Genomic DNA, 17,868 nt, shown 5'->3' with positions numbered 1-17,868 from the left:
GTCACTAGAACTGAGTACATAAAGTTTCTTTAAAAACTCCAACCATGTCTTGTCCCGTAGGCAAAATCTATTCCCTATTTCCGTTTCCCCAGAGTCTCTCCGTCACTCAATAAAAACAGTGTGTTGTTTGAGTTGAGGGGGGTGAAAAAAGTGGATGAACATTGATTTGGGAGTGGTGATTGGAAACCAAATTAGGACGTAGAATGCTGAGTGGCCCTCGTATTGACTGTTAACGTACAAAAGGCTTTGTAAGGCCTTACAGGTTCAGGGAAATCAATGTTATTATTTAGGTTCCTGCAGAAGGCTACGAGGCATTCACAACATTTTTGGAAGATGATTTTTGCTGGTTAACGCAGTGTGATTTGTGATTTCGTAGCTTTTTTGTGGTTTTCTTCAGTTTTATGGCTAACATTTTTATTAATTTTAGGTGACACATGGCCGTTTGCACTGGAAACAACAATCGCTGCACATCAACCTCGGGTGTGAGTGAAAGGAGCAGCAGCAGCAGAAGAACAGCAGAGATACAAACTAATTCTACAGTCTCTCTGTGCAGTCAACCTTTTAAGCTCAAACTGTGTGTTAAGCCCTGGCTTCTGGCTCAGCACCATACAAAGCTGATGGATCAACGCGCGGGGGCACAACATATGAAACCCATTTGTTTTAAAGGGGTGTCGGCGCACACTCCGAGGCACACAAACACATAAAGCTAAAGAGGATGTGTGCACGTTGGAGGCATTTCTATATCCAACCCACTCGAGGCAATACAGAGACGGAGGAGAATGGCCGATCCATAATCATTAGGAGGGAAGAGAGGAGATGGCGGAGAAAGAAAGCTACAGTGCTGTCACCGAGGTGTCGGGATAACAAGATTAGAAGTTGTGTGATTCATCTGTGGCCGTGGCATTCTACTCCTCACCCGCCCACCACAATCTCAGTCGGTGGCTGTAGCTACTCAACCTGTATTCCTTGCCTCTCTCTGCATTATTTTGTCTCAAATTGTTATTGTAGATGCTGTGCATTGAACAGTGACACATGGTTATACCTAAAGGATTCGTCACCTCGCGTTATTGTGCAATGTTCGAGTCTGGATAAAGACGTACACAGAATACACATATTATGCAGTTACACTGTCAAATCATACAAATATCACATTCATACAGTACTGATCTTGTTAATTAACTCTTAATATTTATCTTTTTATTATGGGCTACCCAGGCTGTGGCACTGCCTTGCCATTCTCATCTTACATTCCTTAGCGTAGTGCGTCAATTATTTGCTTCAGGGGGCAATTATACTGCAGACTTCTGCATCTCCAAACTCGCTTTTTACTCACGCACACATTCATTTGAAACGTTATGACTTACATCAAGGACAGAGTCAGCAAACCAAATGTAACCTCAGTGTGCTAAAAAAATAAAAAAAAATAAAAATAAAAAAAACAGTGTGGCCATGGAGAGATATCTACTTCACTGCACAAGACATCCATCCAAAGAGTTCTAACTCCATGTTCAGCATCCTTCCTAACCTCCCCTCACACACTCCTCTTCCCTTCTTCCCTCTATCTCCCTTCATCCTGCACTTCATCCCTCCTCTCCCCCCTCTTCCTTTCTCTCTCTGGGCTCGGGGACAGTAGAGTGACTTTGAAGTTCTTCTGCTTCAGGAGGAGAGAGAGTCACTCTGGCTAATTAGTTGTCCTTATCCCAACAGCAGCAGGCGCCACCAGCTCGCCGGCTCAGAGGGAGAAACAGAGCAGGCGTCAACAGCAACTACCGACTGCTGCATGCTAAAGATACCCTTCTCCCTGTGCTAGTTGTTAGCGCTCGTGGCTACTAACAGTTTAACTCACCTCTATGCTAAACTGCATATTAAAGAAGTTGTTCCGTTCAGTATAATGAGAGGTAACGTGGTATGAAAGATGGCACAGCAGATCCTCTGCTCTCAGGGAAAGCCCGTCGGGGCACGGTTGACTGCAGTGCCAAGTTTCCGCTCAATTTTTGTCCATTTTCACCCCCATGTCACTGTCATCAGTAACCATCAGTTTTACAGTGGTGACTCAGAGACACAGGCTCTCTCAGTCCACATGGGGAATTGCTCAATGCTGAACCTTGTCACTTTAGTCATATTTATAGTGTAGTTTTTCTTCAATCTTCTTAAATTGTATCCAATTTAAATGAATGCTTTAGTTCTTTCATGCATTACTATTGAAACAGCAGCTCTGCCTATCAGGGATTCTGTTATCTGTGCTTACTTTTATATGCATATTGTATATTTCTTTCCATTTTGCATGTGTTTTTCTTTAAAGCCCCTGTAACAGGAACAGACGTAGTATCTACGCGTGGTCAAATTATAGATGTAATAGATCAAGAAAAAAACGCACTCACTTCTGGCAGGGAATGTAAGTAGAGATGTTGTGCACGTTCTAAGGCATCTGCGTTATCTTGTCTCAGCGGGGCTTCTCGCGGCATGTCCATCTCGCTCTCCTGAGCCTTGCTCTCTTTCACCCTGCCTCCCTATTCGCATCTCTTAACCTCACAGCCCCAATGGTAGCGAGAGAGGCAGGGAGAGCTGGCTGAGATTCAGAGACATTAACAGCTCCCTTGAGATCCACACACACACTCTCTCTCTCTCACACACACACACACACACACACAAAGTGTTGGTACTCGGCATCATTTTGTATCAGATCGCCAAACTCCATTCTGTTTGGCCTCACTGCCAAAGATTATGCTGACATACTGTCATGTGTGCACATACTGTGTATTCTTTCTCTGTCTGTTTCTCTCCCGTCATTCGAAACATGACAGGCAGCCACTTCCCACTGACGGAGGCTCATATTATTATTCAAGTAACTCCATTGTTCGGTTTTCTGCTTAGAAGTGAAAAAAAAAAGCACTGGGCTACGCTTGCTCTTTGAAGTAGTCAAGGCTCATTCCCTGGTTACAAGCTGACATGAAGTTCACAGACGAATGCATTATCCAAGACGATTCAGTGTCTTTCTGGTCCGTCGTGTCACAGCCTGTAGGGCCATGGACTAAAAAGTTCAACATTAGTTATATAAAGTTCCACGCACGGTGAGTAGAAGAAAGAGGTCTCTGCCAGATTTTCCGGGACAATTAATTCCACCCGTCTCCTCATCACTTCAGACCTCTGACTCCCAGGACCAGCCAAGAGAAGGACAGACGGAGAGGGATGACATAGGTCATGGAGGACGTATCCGCGCCCATGAATGTGTCTATGTATCTACGACACATGTGCACACACATATACTGTAAATGTGTCGTCAGCAGTGCTGCTCACCTGGGCGGACGCACACATACACACACACGCGCGCACACACACACACACACACACACACACACACACACACACACACACCTGTCCAGGAAAGTCAGATTCTCCCGTAATGGCACCATGGGGACCCAAAACATTAGCATATTAAAAGGTGACATTTCACAGGCTGAGCCATGCTGGAGAGTCACTCTGACAGTCTGACAGCCAAACAGACAGGCCGGGCACAGACACATGAGACTATGGAGTAGTGTAGCACAAGTATTTTGGAAAGTGGCTGCCGGATGCGAGTTGGAAAACACCTGTCCGGCCACAGTTGTTTTGTAATCTGATTTGTCGGACACATGATGCTGTGTCCCGAAACTTGAGCGGACTCTCCCTGGGAGCCCACCAACAGTGTGGTGTATGTATGAGTCATGACCCATAATTAATAATGAAATATAGACACAGATTACCTTTACACATGGGCTTTGAATTACAATTGAGGCCCAGAGCTGAGGTCAGTGAACACATCAATACACACACTGAAGGTAAATACATAGAAATAAATAGTTCTGCATGTTTTCATTACATTAAATTGATACCAGTGAACTGCAGATTTTTAATTGTGCTACATGGAAAGGACAAACAAACACACACGTGATCACACACATCATTTCAACAGAACCGTGATTGTGGAAGCCTGACACCTGCATTCATTTCAGGAACAGTTTCTTACGTGTGCAACAACGTTGACTGATTCAGATTTTTGGCAGACACGCGTTAAAGTAATCTTCATTTATTCAAGAATTTAGTTAGCCCTGGCTTACTTATATTTCAGTCTGTACATTCACATATATGCACACACACCTGCTGTTACACACAAGCATACAGGCACCACCACAGCAGGGACCAGCAGTTGAAAAAAGAGTGACAATGGCCGAGTTCAGTAATTGGCTCTGAACTGCAGCTTCAGCAAAATACTTGGTCCTGTCTGAAACCTGTCACTGTTTGGCATCTGTTACTCTCATTTTCCTCTGCAGGGCAGAAAGATGTTACCTTCCATACTGCTGTCACATGTTACAGTGGTTCCTCCAACCATTCCTGCCACAACTAATAATACTTCTGTCAGAGCCGAGGCAACACAAAATGACCCGATTTTATCTCATGAAAATATTAGACTGCACGACGAGTGGAATAAAAGACTGAAACATAGAGACTCCCAGAGCAAAACAGCAGAGACTGGGGGGAAAAAAAAACAGGGAGACACCGACACAGCAAGAAGCTGATTAATACCAACTGTTTATCAAACACCAATATCCGAGCACAGAGAGCATTTCATCTGAAGTCTAATGATGCTGCCGCATGAAGCGATGCAAAACTGAGGGATTTCCCATTTTCTGATAACCTGTTCTGTGAGGAAACCCATTCTCTTTCCGCTTTCCAGCTCATGAGCTAACAATAACAGCATCCACTCCTCTCTGCGTGTGTCCTGTGAAATACAATTTACAGGTTGTACCGTCTTGTAGCGTTGTCCTCTGGCTTCTTGCTCCAGTCTCTTTACAACAGTTAATAAGAGGGCCAATTTTGCAGAATGACAATTTTGGGGCGGGCGCCGACCATAGCTGCTCAGCGGGAGCCCTTGGATGTAATAAGAAAAAATAAAAATAAACTCCCTACTGTAGCCCTTAAAAAGAGACTAGGTGGGCTGCAGCAAACTTATAAATAGCAGTGGTTATTGTTTGAAATGAGGGCAACTGAATCGAGGGCATAGTAATTTTAATTATGGAAACCTGGTTTATTTGTTGGTTTCTTAAAAGCTCTGACTCCTCTTTATATTCTCAAACTGTCTTGTATTTGTATCATCATTAGATTCTACAAGTAAACTGTAGTCAGATGTATGTATCTATGACAGATGTATGTTTATGTCGTTCCTCCTATCCTCTCTCTTCTCGCTCTTTTCTGTCTCTACCCGGCCGGCCTTGGGCAGATGGGTCCCTCCACATGAGCTGGGTTATGCTCAAGGTTTCTTCCCGTTCAAAGGGATTTTTCCTTGCCACCGTCACCTTCATGCTTGCTCTGGGGGTTTCAGGCCGGATGTTGTAAAGTGTCTTGAGACAATTTGTATGGTTATTGATGCTATATAAATAAAATTGAATTGCACTGATGAGGCAGACAAACACATTTGAGTTTTTTAGTTTGACCTGATCAAAATCAGCTGCCCCAAAGACCTGCTCTCACCAACGTACTATAAGTTCTTGGATGACAAACTGACTTTTGAGGCCATCACGGACTATATCTGCAAAAAAGCCAACCAGAGACTGTTCTTTTTAAGGAGGATTTTAATGTTGACAGATCACTTTTAAAATGTTTTATTTATCCTTTATTGAGTCAATCCTAACTTTTGCAGTGATTTGCTGGTCAGGGAACATTAGCATCACTATTAAAAATCGGCAGGGGGGGATTTTGTCAAACTGTGCCGACAAAATCACTTGCACTAGCCTGCAGCGGCTTGACAATGTTTATCAAGCAAGAGCCATTCAGAGGGCAAAGGTCATCTTTGCCGACCCACATCGCCCTCTGTACGCTGAGTTTCGACTTTTGTCGTCTGGAAAGAGGTATACCTTCCCTAAGAGGGCCCAATCAAACAGATGTCTCAGATCATTTGTTCCCTCAGCTGAAGGATTTCTAAATAAGCTTTAGGCATGGCCTTGCACTGTAGGCTACATATATGGTCATGATTACTCACCTGATGACATTTCTTATTTATATCTAGGTTTCTATGTATTGTACTGTACTGTTTTATGGGATGAATTCGGCTGTCGACTGCTGTTGCAAATCGAATTGCTCAAATTGGGACAATAAAGACTTTCTAATCTGATCTAATCTAATATACAGTGCTTTCTCATACAAATTTTGTACGATTAGCCACTGATTTTTGATGAAACCTTGATTCTGCGTAGACTGGCCACTGCTTTGAAATGCTAGCAGTCAATCAGCCCCAATTTTATTCAGTGACACCAACTGTCAATCACAGTTCAAATCTCAGGGTTCATTAATTCAGCCCATATTAACCCCATTTTAAGAATGAGAGCAGACTGTTGTTGAACAAAAGCCCAAATCCAATAACAGCAAACAATAGAAGTGTGTGCTTATTTGATTCACGTGTCTGCACCACACACCAGAAGTTGAAATTCAATTTTGAAGGTTGTTGGAAACATGACACATAGGTTTATTCTTACAGAACCCCAGACATAACAAAAGAAAACTCATCTGAATGGATGTTTTCTTTTGAACTTCACAGGAAGATATTACAAGAAAAACCAACATATTTTCACAGGTGGAGACAAGACGGTGAGCAGAGTAACCACTTTAACTGTCAGGAACAACAACAAGAGGAAAGGAGTCACAGCTGCAAACATACCTTCATTAATACTGACTCGCTGAGTTTCTCACGGTTGACAATCTTTATGGCGACTTTCTGGCATGTTACACAGTGGACTCCAAGCTTGACCAACCCTGAAAAACAAACAGGATAAACACACAGGTTAAATAGGTCAAATGATACTTAGATGTTTGCACGAATGTTTCTTGTTCAGACTGCACAAAGATAGCAACTAATGCCAAATTGAACATCGCGTAGAACGTAAATTCCTAGCAAGCACATTATACGAGGACCTGAAATGAGCTGAGAGGGAAATGAAAGTTTTTATTTTTTATTTTAGTCAACCACTAATGTGCATGGACCAGACTGATGTAAAAAGGCTCATGACCTCCTGTTCCGAATGTTCATAATGACTCCTGAAGTGCATACAGTTCCTTAAACAAACTGGCCTCTGGGGTTTATTTGAGTCATAAAGGCAGTAAGTGAGTGGGCCGTTTGCGTTATTGATTCCTATAATGTACTAAACCACCGTGTTAAGTTAGCTGAAACGGCAACAAACACAAGCGTTACGAAGCCAAAGGTCAGACACTAAATGGAGCCTCAGTATTTATTGACCAGGATGAACATTTCACGTAGATTCACGTTTCATACAGAGCAGCAGAAAACTTTTCCACAAACACCTTGACGCAGAGAGAGAGAGAGATTTGAGTGTTTGATAAAGCGTGTCAGTGAGTCCTATTCCCACACACAAATTCAAAATTCATATGTATCTTGTGATTTCCCACACAACCACAAAAGCCTCTCCCCCCGGCTTTGCCTTTCTAAATGTCCCCAGATATCCTTAGTTAAATGATCAGTCACAAACAGCGTGGAACACAGGCAGGGTTACCACAATGAGTGTAGTTGCAGTGGAACAAAGTGATGCATGAATTAGATACAGGGGGAACCATGACAACAGCACCAATCCATTTTCTACCAGGGACCAAAGAGCTGCAGCACATTAGATAGATGCTTGCATCAGACAGATTACTTACAAAGTGAAGCTAACACACACCTATATAAAACAAATGTCATCTCTCTATTATGGATTTCCCCTTATGGCCTCGCGGTGCTGCAGGGATTTGGAGAAGGCAGAAGATGAATTTAAGTTTGTAAACTACATCATTGGATCTCTCTAATGGCTGCCACACATAATTTTGAGAAACACTAAAGTGACAAAATGTGGATGCTTTGATTTCTTAACGCTCTCGCGCTGGCAGAGATGAAGACAGTGGAATAAAGTTACTATAATAAATGTAAAACAGGAACGGTGCGGTTACTGCAAGAAGCATATCGAGGGAGAGAATCAATGTCCTGTAACAAGTTAGCAGGCTGACAGACACGTGTGTTATTAGGAGGTCTTCTAAGCACCACAGAAACATCCAGGAGGTAAGAGAGATGGAGGACGGGGAAGCAGCAGCGGGATTTAGAGAGGGAGAAAGAGAGACAAAGTAGATTAAGACAAGAGGAAGATGAAGGAAAAAAGTGGAAGAGATTGAAAGTAGGAGATAGCACATTATTCAGATGACAGGCCACAGACAATTAAGCAATAATGGAGAGCATTGTGTAGGAGTGAGGTTCCAGCTTGGGAAGTCGAGGGGCCGAAGAGGCCAAGGGTGGAGACGCATGGAGGAGAGGAGGCGTGAGAAAGAGAGAGGGAAAGAGAAAGAGAGAGGATGACAGAGAGAGAGGAAGCAAATGCTAAAAAGAGGAGGATAAAAGATTTAGAAAGGTCTGGAAAAGGGGATGAGGCAGTTGAGCAGAAGGGGGAACAACAGACAAATCCATTAGCCTTGCGATCATAATCATATGTTAATGGCTGCTATACAGAAGCTCATAAGTCATGATAAACACATTAAAGAGAAAATATCTGCCCCCAAACACATGAAAAGTTAACTAGATTATTTCCCTCACTATCCATCTTACTCCGATGCCTGGGTTTTCTTAAGCATCAGGGCACATTAGCGAGTAGGAAATGCGCACAGGGAACACAACAACATCATGATTTTACAAGTACTTTGCGTATGGATTGAAATGAACTGTTAAGGGGAAGTTCAGTACATAATACACGGGCACGGGAGACGTGAGCCTCTTTAAGCCACATCCATAAAATTCATAAAAAAAACTAATTATTATGAAATTAGAAAAAGTTGTGAAATAAATCATGAACTGAACTTGAATGGATGAAATTAACTTTATAGTGCTACAACCAACCGTTATAAAGACATTTAACTATGGCACAAAAATAACACAACCATGTCCGCATAATACACCAATCAGGCATAATATTATGACCACCTTCCTAATATTGTGTAGGTCTCCCTTGTGCCTCCAAAACAGTTGTGACTCATCAAAGAATGGACATGGGCCTTCTGAGGGTGTCCTGTGGTGTCTGCCAACATGATGCATGGGTTGAGGGGAGGAGCCTCTGTGGATCATCCCACTGATACTTGATCAGTTTAGGATCTAGAGAATTTGGAGGCCAGGTCAACATCTTGTGCTGTTTTTCATGTTTTCTGAGTTGTTCCTAAACCATTTTTGTGTGTGTGCCTGTGTCAGGATGCATCCTGCTGGAGATATCTCCGTCAAGGAGTGTCATTGCTATGGGGTGGGGTTGCCTGGTCTGGTCTAGGTGGGTGCTACATGTCTAAGTAACATCCACATGAATGAATGCCAGGTCCAAAAGTTTCCCAGCAGAACATTGTATTGTCATAAGATGGTTAATGCTATTTACTTCTCCTGTCAGTGGTTATAATCTTGTGGCTGATCGGTGTAAATCACAGTAATCTATCCATCAACTTGCTGAGATATATCCAAAAGGATTTAACAACAACCATCACTGACATTCCTAAAATGATGCTTCTTAGCAAGGCATGTATTTCATATAAATATGTCATTTAGCATGTCATTTTATTCAGAGCAGTGTAGACATTTACACAGTTGCTTGTGCTCATGCTCAGTCAGTACATGTACAAAGTGTGCAAAAAAACAAGAAAACTGGAACATGTTTGATTCAAATAAATCTGATAATAAATAAATAATCTGTGAGATTTTTGGCCCTCAAATAAGCTTTTGTTTGAGGCATAAGACTCTCAATACGTGCAAAGACATGTGCCTAAGATCTTGAGTGTGCAGTTGCCCAGAAACCAACTCACTGCAGCGCCAATATTTTTCTGAAGCGTGTTTCAGACTTAACACTATTCCAGCCTTTAAATGATTTTTAAAAGCAGCGCCTCTAAAATAATCTCCCCTACTGTTATCCCCATGGTAACAATCATGACATAACCTCAGTGATTCTGTAATAAGAGCGATTGCCAAGCTCCTTTCAACTGTCTGTAACAATATCCCAGCTCTGGGCGAACATGCTGAACCTGGAGTGGCAAGGCTAGGCTACTTTTAAACATAGCTTCAAATGTTAGGTTTTCGTTTGGTATCTTGAGTGTAAAGCTGATGCGTGGAATAGTTTGAATTCTTTCTCAAAACTAAGAACAGCAAGTTAATTTATGAACAGGACAGGGGACGTGCTGATTGGTGTTGTCACATGGAGTACGTTTACAGTACATGCTTTTCATTAACACACAAAAGAAGGCTGTGCAGCGAAGTTTGAGATGCCACTGAATCAGCAAGTATATCGACGCCTCCTTCCCTTTGCCCTCCTCCCTAATCAATAGCATCAAAAGCTCTCGCCTCCACAGCAGTGTCAGAATAATGGCACCAGCCAGGGACTTATGGGCTGGAGAGGCCACCATTGACTGACCCTCAGCCTCCATCCCAGCTCTGCACTCTTTACTTTTCATGTACCAGTGTGATTAATGATCTAATGTGGCGGGACTGCTGGAGTAAGACACAGTATGAGAACTTTAGTCTGCGACACAGCGAGCGTCGGAGCTGAGCGGTGTTTTGCTGCACTATGCTGGAAGCTGGAGCATTGCTTCGAATCATGGTTTCCATCAGCAGCTTGCAGGCTTTGACAAATGGGGGATGAATAATAAAGTTTTAGAATAAAAGCTGAGGCTGATTGCATCTGGAGGGCCAGCCATTTAACAGAAACAGCCAAAAGAACTGAGGTTCAGGGAAAGAAAAGAAAAATATCTTTCTAAGAAACACATTTACAAAAAGGAAAGTACATCCACTGGGAACAGGGAGTGTACAGTAACTCTTTATCATCAATGGAAGAACTTAATTAACAACAAAATCTGCACAGAGATGTGAAAATCTACTAATTTTCAAAAAACTAAAGCACGTTGTGATGTGCATCTCCTGCTTTACACGGCTAAAATGTGGCAGCCTGGGTTTGGTAATGAGCTTCTTGTCTCACTTCACTGTCTTCAAAAGAGATTGTGTTTAATGGCGTAACTGCCAAACTTGCTCTCCTGAAAAATATCTCTAATGGCTGCCAGGTTATATTCATCATACTGCACGTATAGAACGTTTTGCAGCAAGTATCTTCAAAATCGCAAAAGATTTATATGCATTTCACTTGCTGAAGACAAAACTCAAAGGATAAAAGCTCCACAAAGTTAAAGACAGCCACAGTAAAGTCCTGGTAACGCAGCACAAAGGAGGAAAGCCATTATTTGCCATTGTCATTTGACTAACTACATATGCCCTGCAAAAAGAAGGGGCTGTGTATAAAGATGAATGTAATTCCTACAACTTTCCTTCGGTTTGGATGTGAATACCATCAAATTAAAGCAGAAGGTTTGTACGTTAAGCCGATGTTCATTATGTAGCTGTAACTTCAGTAAGTTATGGCAAACATCTGAAACAGCATTAAATGTATTGGTGTTCAAACACACCGAACTGCCACAACATTAGAACCACTGGCAGAAGAAGTAAATAACATTGACCATCTTGAGACAATACCTGGCCTCCAGATTCACTGGATCCCAAACTGATTAAGTATCTGTGGGATGATCCACAGAGGCCCCTCCCCTCAACCCATAGGACCCAAAAAACCCCCACTCACAACATTATGTTGCCAGACACCACAGGACACCCTCGGAAGGCCCATGTCCATTCTTTGATGAATCTCAACTGTTTCCGAGGCACAAGTGAGACCTACACAATATTAGGAAGGTGGTCATAATGTTATGCCTGATCATTGTATAGACATATATTTCTTTTATATATGGACATACCCATATGTTTTGTTGCCTTCCGTTCTGCTTTGCCATTTGCAGCTTTACCTTAGAGCTGCTTAGCCTGGCAAAGCAGGCGGGAAACCCCCTCAACCAAGGCGAGAAACCCTCCCTTTTTATGTTAACTTGTGAGAGCTTCTCCTGTTCCAGTTTGTGAAGTAGCCTGTATTGTGGTTGATTTATCATTGGGTATCTAGGGAAGAGCAGGTAGGAGAGAAGAAGGTCCCTGACCGTGAGCCTGATTTCCAGTGCCATCAATCAGAGGCACAAAGAGGAAACGAAGGAGAGAGGGGACATGAATGAACACCCTGCTTGCCAGCCCAGAAGAAGATTTTTATGATCTCCACCTGCTACACATCTACAAGAGCCACACACACAGTCAGTGTTTTCAGCCTTATCCTCCTCACAGCTGGCATCCATGCGGTTAAAGATCATTATTGGATTAATTTCCATCTGGAAGCAACTACAAGGAGAGGAGAGCACAGGATGAAAAAGAGATGTTCCCACTCGCGCACCTCTCTCACTTTCAAACTTGATCTTTCTGAAGCGCTAAACCAATGCCGGCAGATGGTAGTAGCTTACGCTGGCTTAGTTTTCTCTCCCTGAGGCGCTGGCTCTGAGAAGCCCGTTGCCCTTAGGCACAGATCTGTGAGCTGCTTTCCACTTCTGCTCTCTAACCCTGGATGCTCTACATCAGGGCTACGGCTCTGCACTAGGATCAGTGAAAGGAAACACAGTGTGGTACTGGGGCTTACTCCTACAGCTTTTTCTGGCCATATGGAAAGCCCCTGCAGCAGAGCGTGGGAATCCCCTCCACCAGGGCAGAGGGCAGGTGTTACAATTAGCAGCAGTCACACCTCTGGAACACCTTTGTCATTCTCATAGATGCAAATTTAATAAGGAGCAGAAAATATAATGGTCAAATAAAAGTGTACACCGATCAGCCACAACATTAAAACCACTGACAGGAGAAGTAAATAACATTGGTCATCTTGTGACAATTCCATGTGCTGCTGGGAAACTTTTGGACCTGGCATTTGTGTGGATGTTACTTAAACATGTAGCACCCACCTAGACCAGACCAGACACCCACCGCCCCATAGCAATGACACTCCTTGATGGCAGCAGCCATCCCCAGCAGGATGCAGCCTGACATAGGCACTCACACAGAAACGCTTCAGGAACAACTCAAAAAACATGAAAAATAGCACAAGGTGTTGACCTGGCCTACAAATTTACTAGATCCCAAACTGATCAAGCATCTAGATGTGGGATGATCCACAGACAGAGGCCCCTCCCCTCAATCCATAGGACCCAAAGGCCCCCACTAACAAGACAGACATCACAGGACACCCTCAGAGGGCCCATATCCATTCTCTGATGAGTCACAGCGGTTTTAGAGACAAAACAGACACCTGCACAATATTAGGAAGCTGGTCATAATGTTATGCCTGATCAGTGTAAATGCACAGAGACACACTGTACATAAAAGTGCACAGACAAATTTAATAAGCAGCCGAAAATATAATAATCAAATAAAAGTATATGCTCTTCAGTTTCTTTAGCTCAAAGAGCATTACTGCACCAGAGGTCTGTATAACGTCAAACATCTGTGGGCGGTGACTGGAATATTTTGAGTGTAGCTACACAGTTTATTCTTCCTCACAGTTTGTATGTACTGGTGATGACAAAATGCCAAACGCAAATGTTTTTGACAAATGAATGCCTCCGAATAGTGTGTGTACAGCTACAGAAATGGAATGCAGTGAATTCCTCCCACACATTAGTGCTCTCTGCCATCTATTCCTCTGTTCATCATACAGTATTTCTGCATTGCACTAATGTACAGATGGAGAAGATACTTAGCATATGACAACTGCAACTGTTTTCCAGCAATTAAAACTAATTAACAAAATCAAAATAAATAAGAACATAATAAAAATGTGTGAATTTTGGACACTACTCTATTGATTTAAACTAATGTTTGGGCTTGTGCCCATTAGTCTATTCCATTCAATTTAAGCTTAATCTCTTTTCAGTTTTGCTACTAAGTTGCTACATATACTTCTCTTACTTACTCATCAGTATATTCTGACTCATTTATCTCTTTATTTAGCCTCTTATTAATCCACGTAAAAGACTGAAAAAGAGAGAATATACCGTTGAGTCATAATGTGCGGGAGGGTAGACTGCATGTCGGAGATCAAACAATGTTCATTCGTTGCTCAATGAATGCAACCCCTCTGCCTCTTCTCTCCCACTCCTCTATTCATTCACTAAATCTCCATCTCCTCCATTCCTCCACCTCCTCTTACGCTTTTTTTTACTTTGCATTCTCATTCAGCCGTGACGTTAGTCTACCCAGCCCGAATTCCCATGTAACCCCTCTAAACCCTACCAGCCAAAGCAACGGCAACAACATCAGTAACAACAGCGGCCCCGACTAACAGAACGGCTTCAAAAGCAGGAAGAGCAGTTTAGCCCTGGAGTCCTGAAGCGAGGAGGGAGGCACACTGACGCATGCATACAGAAACTGTTTATTTGGTCGGCATGAAATAAGACATTTACTCAACAGCTCACAGCTCAATTTAAATCATGCAGCAGTGATCTTTTGGTAAATAGAATAATAATTAGAATCTTCTAACAACTGAAATGAAGTTTTTTTTTTCTTTCAAGTGCACCCTGAAGATAGTAGGGATTAAGTGTCATGCTCAAAAATATGCTGTAGGGTGTTTGTCGCTTAAACAAAACAATCATTAGTAGTACTGAATTCTAATGATTTACGCTTTTATCTCCGGTTCGGATATGATTGATCTGTCGTCATCAGAAAGCTCAATCTATGATCTGTGATAAGAGCTGAAAGGCACTTTTCTTAGCTTAGGTCTTGATATTCATTCATGAATATTCAATGTAGGGTTTTAATCATAGACAGTATACAGTTTGATGGCAGAACAGCTCCTCAAAAGTGAAGCCAAAGCAAGTACAGCTCCCCCTGGTGACTGACTGCAGTATAGATCATAAGCTCCACCCCCTCAACATTAGGGGGTGGGACTTGTGCCAAACTAAAACACTAAAATACATGGAGTTAATATAATGTTGATGCATGTTCAAGTGTTAATTGTTTGGATAAGTTTCATTTTAGTTAGATATTTGATGCTATAGAAACAGGATGGGACATAACAGCGACTAGCAGTTGCCATGCCAAAATCGGTGCTGTGGGACTGAGCGTTTTAAAAATAAGTACAGCGTATAATCCAACATTTCCTTGTAACTGGTGGAGATAGAGCAGAGCGTAGTATTAGTTAAACAAAAACGCAAGTGAGTCTGACAGAAGTGTGGACGGGTCATCGATATCCTGGCTCCACGTGGGCCCACTCTCAGGCCGCACTGTGCAGACTCTGGCTCCAAAGTCACAAGATGGCGCTGCCTGTATTCCCGGGAAAGTTGCATCAGTTTGGCCCATGCAAGGAAGTGGCGAGACGCTGTCCATATTTACACAGTGTATACACACACAAAAAATGCTGTCAGTTTATATTTACCTCCGAAATAAACATTTTTATAAACCTAACTGATAAATTACCACATTAAACATAGTGTACACACATATACACAAAGCTGTAGCACGCGTCCAGGGACATATGTGCTGACAAACTGCTTCAGCAGCGGTAGTTCTCCTTTTTCTTCATGGCATTTAGCATCTGCTCCCTCTTTGCATTCATATATGAATGTAGTGTATTTGAGTAAGTGAGCAAGCATGTTTGTTTTTTGGGTTATGGAGTAAGGAGGGAGGGGGGGCGGTACAAGGCTGTGGAAAGTCAATTTCTTATACGTGAATGTGATTTACATAACATAGCCCCGGCGAACGCAGTGTGAAATGTGGTGTGAGGTGATGAAGTTCTGCATGGCTTCAAGGCAGTAATCTATTTTTCACATTTTGAAACAAGTATGAGAACAATTGTGAGCGTCGCCCGAAGGCATCGAGAACTGAATGATCCACTTAGCTGGTAAGAAGCGCTCTGATTGGCAGATCTTCTAAAATCCAGGACCCCCACCCCTTCTGCATCAGCCGCATCGGAATGTGTATATGTGCCAAAGCATCCTCAAAAGCTTATCACCTGCATTGTGGGAAACTTAAGCATCACACACTTGTTTCTGCCAAAAAAGGCAAACAAGTCTCACTGCCAGAGGTATCTAACACATGACTGCACTGTAGAAAATAGCCCAGAATGTTCAGGTTGTCAAATATTTGACTCTACAGAAAGCTCTTCTATGACTTTGTTGTATAAACATGTTGCAAAACTATTAACAGATCTCCTACGCTCTAGTTTATCTATATTGGAGTCATCTCTCATTTCATATGTGAAATGGTGCAGATTTTGTGCCTCAAATAAGTAAAAACAAAAGCCAAGCAGAACTTTTTGGGTAGAAATGTTGTCCAGTGTTGAGGAGACAGTCTATTCTCCCCATTAAGTTGATAAGAGGCAGTGATTTCTTTTCTCTTCTGCGTCTCTTTGCAGAGATGTCGCCGCAGATACAAAATACTCAAGTCTGAATTTTGGCCTGATGTGACTCGAGGTCAGGCCACGGAGCCAAACGAGAGTGACACTGTCAGAGGAATGTTCTGCCTGAATCCCAAACATGATCAGAGCAAGCATGAATGAAGATACGGCAGGGGAGACGAGGGGAGAGCCGGAAAGAGCGAAACACAAAAAGAAGGCTTTGACAATGAGGCCAGTGACAGGGAGATGGAGAAATACTGATGAGGACAGATATGTAGAGAGATGCTGGGAGAGATGTAGTCAAAACACAGAGAGAAAGTGGGGCCTGGGAGGGCGGCGCACGGAGACTCAGATCTATTTTTAATGTCTCTGACTGGGGATCTGCAAAAGGAATGTATAATTACAGCCTCATGAATAATGCAAGGAGGATTCTTTTAATTAGCCACACCAGGACCGATGCAGCAGCCGCAGCAGACGGGACAGTCACGTGCACGTACACATGTACACGCACACACACACAATCATCTACAGAAAACACATACTTGTACACGTTAATGGGTAAAATGACCACAAACGCGGCATACGAGCGTCACTTGGGTAACCTATGTGTTTGCTAAACACGCACTGACACACTCCTCCAGGGAGGCAGGAGTCAAATGAACAGGTGAAGTGATGAGCTAAGGATTGGTGCCTTGGTAGTGACTCTCTGATAGGCTTTACACTGAGAGGAGCCCCTAGACACCACTCAAAGTGCTGCACACCGCCAGCCTGTCATGTGTTAGATAACCCCCAATATAAAAGTATGAATTATTAAACATCTGACTAGATCATATTACACAATCTCACTGTAGCCACAAAAAGACAGGGTGGTAGCACAAGTGAGCTCTTTTGGTATTTTTTTCCACATGCATGCACACGCACATGAAAGAACACAAAAAATGAAAGAAAAAAAACAGTTTCTGGCACACAAGCCATGCAGACAGGCTCACTGTATGAGAAGAGAAAAAGAATCACACTCTAAGATGCAATTAATCAAACCTTCCTCATCTATAATTCAGCTTCAGTTATTCATTAATTAACGGTGTTTGGGTTGTCTATTTAACATCTTCATTACCAAACTTGGATCAAACCGGGACAGACTTCAGCGAGATGAGTTCTCATCAACCTGTCTCAATAACCTCCTCTCCTCCAAACGAAAATTAAAATGGACGGTTGAAGCCCAACCAGGAAAATCTCAACTAAATTCTCTCCACACATCAAGAGAAGGCAGGAAGCCGGATCCAAGTTGGAACGACACATCAAGACACCGGCAGGATGTTATTTGGTTGTTATCAGGCAACTCGAATTCTGCCATCTTCAGAGCCTTAATTTGTAAGCTAATTTGTGGCTGGCAAAGACGAGCTTGAGTATGGAAGAGGATATTGGATGTAATTCGATGTCTCGCTACATCTTCGTTTGTTGATTGGAGTTTAATTGGCAATGAGGGTGCTACGCTCCCACTTTAGGGCAGATGGGGGGGGGCACCCACGCAGACTAA

General features: G+C 42.7%; 1 protein-coding gene across 1 annotated transcript in view; it reads right to left on the bottom strand.

Annotated features, from left to right (window-relative positions):
- Positions 1-17,868, bottom strand: part of brsk2a (BR serine/threonine kinase 2a) — a 157,630-nt gene that overhangs the window by 61,411 nt on the left and 78,351 nt on the right. The window contains exon 2 of the mRNA XM_084554413.1: positions 6,692-6,786. Within this exon, the coding sequence (XP_084410539.1) occupies positions 6,692-6,786 (95 nt within the window). The remainder of the gene's footprint in view (positions 1-6,691; positions 6,787-17,868) is intronic.

Source organism: Chelon labrosus (assembly GCF_963514085.1).
Source record: "Chelon labrosus genome assembly, chromosome: 11".
Taxonomy (NCBI): Eukaryota; Metazoa; Chordata; class Actinopteri; order Mugiliformes; family Mugilidae; genus Chelon; species Chelon labrosus.
This window is presented reverse-complemented; position numbering and strand designations above follow the sequence as displayed.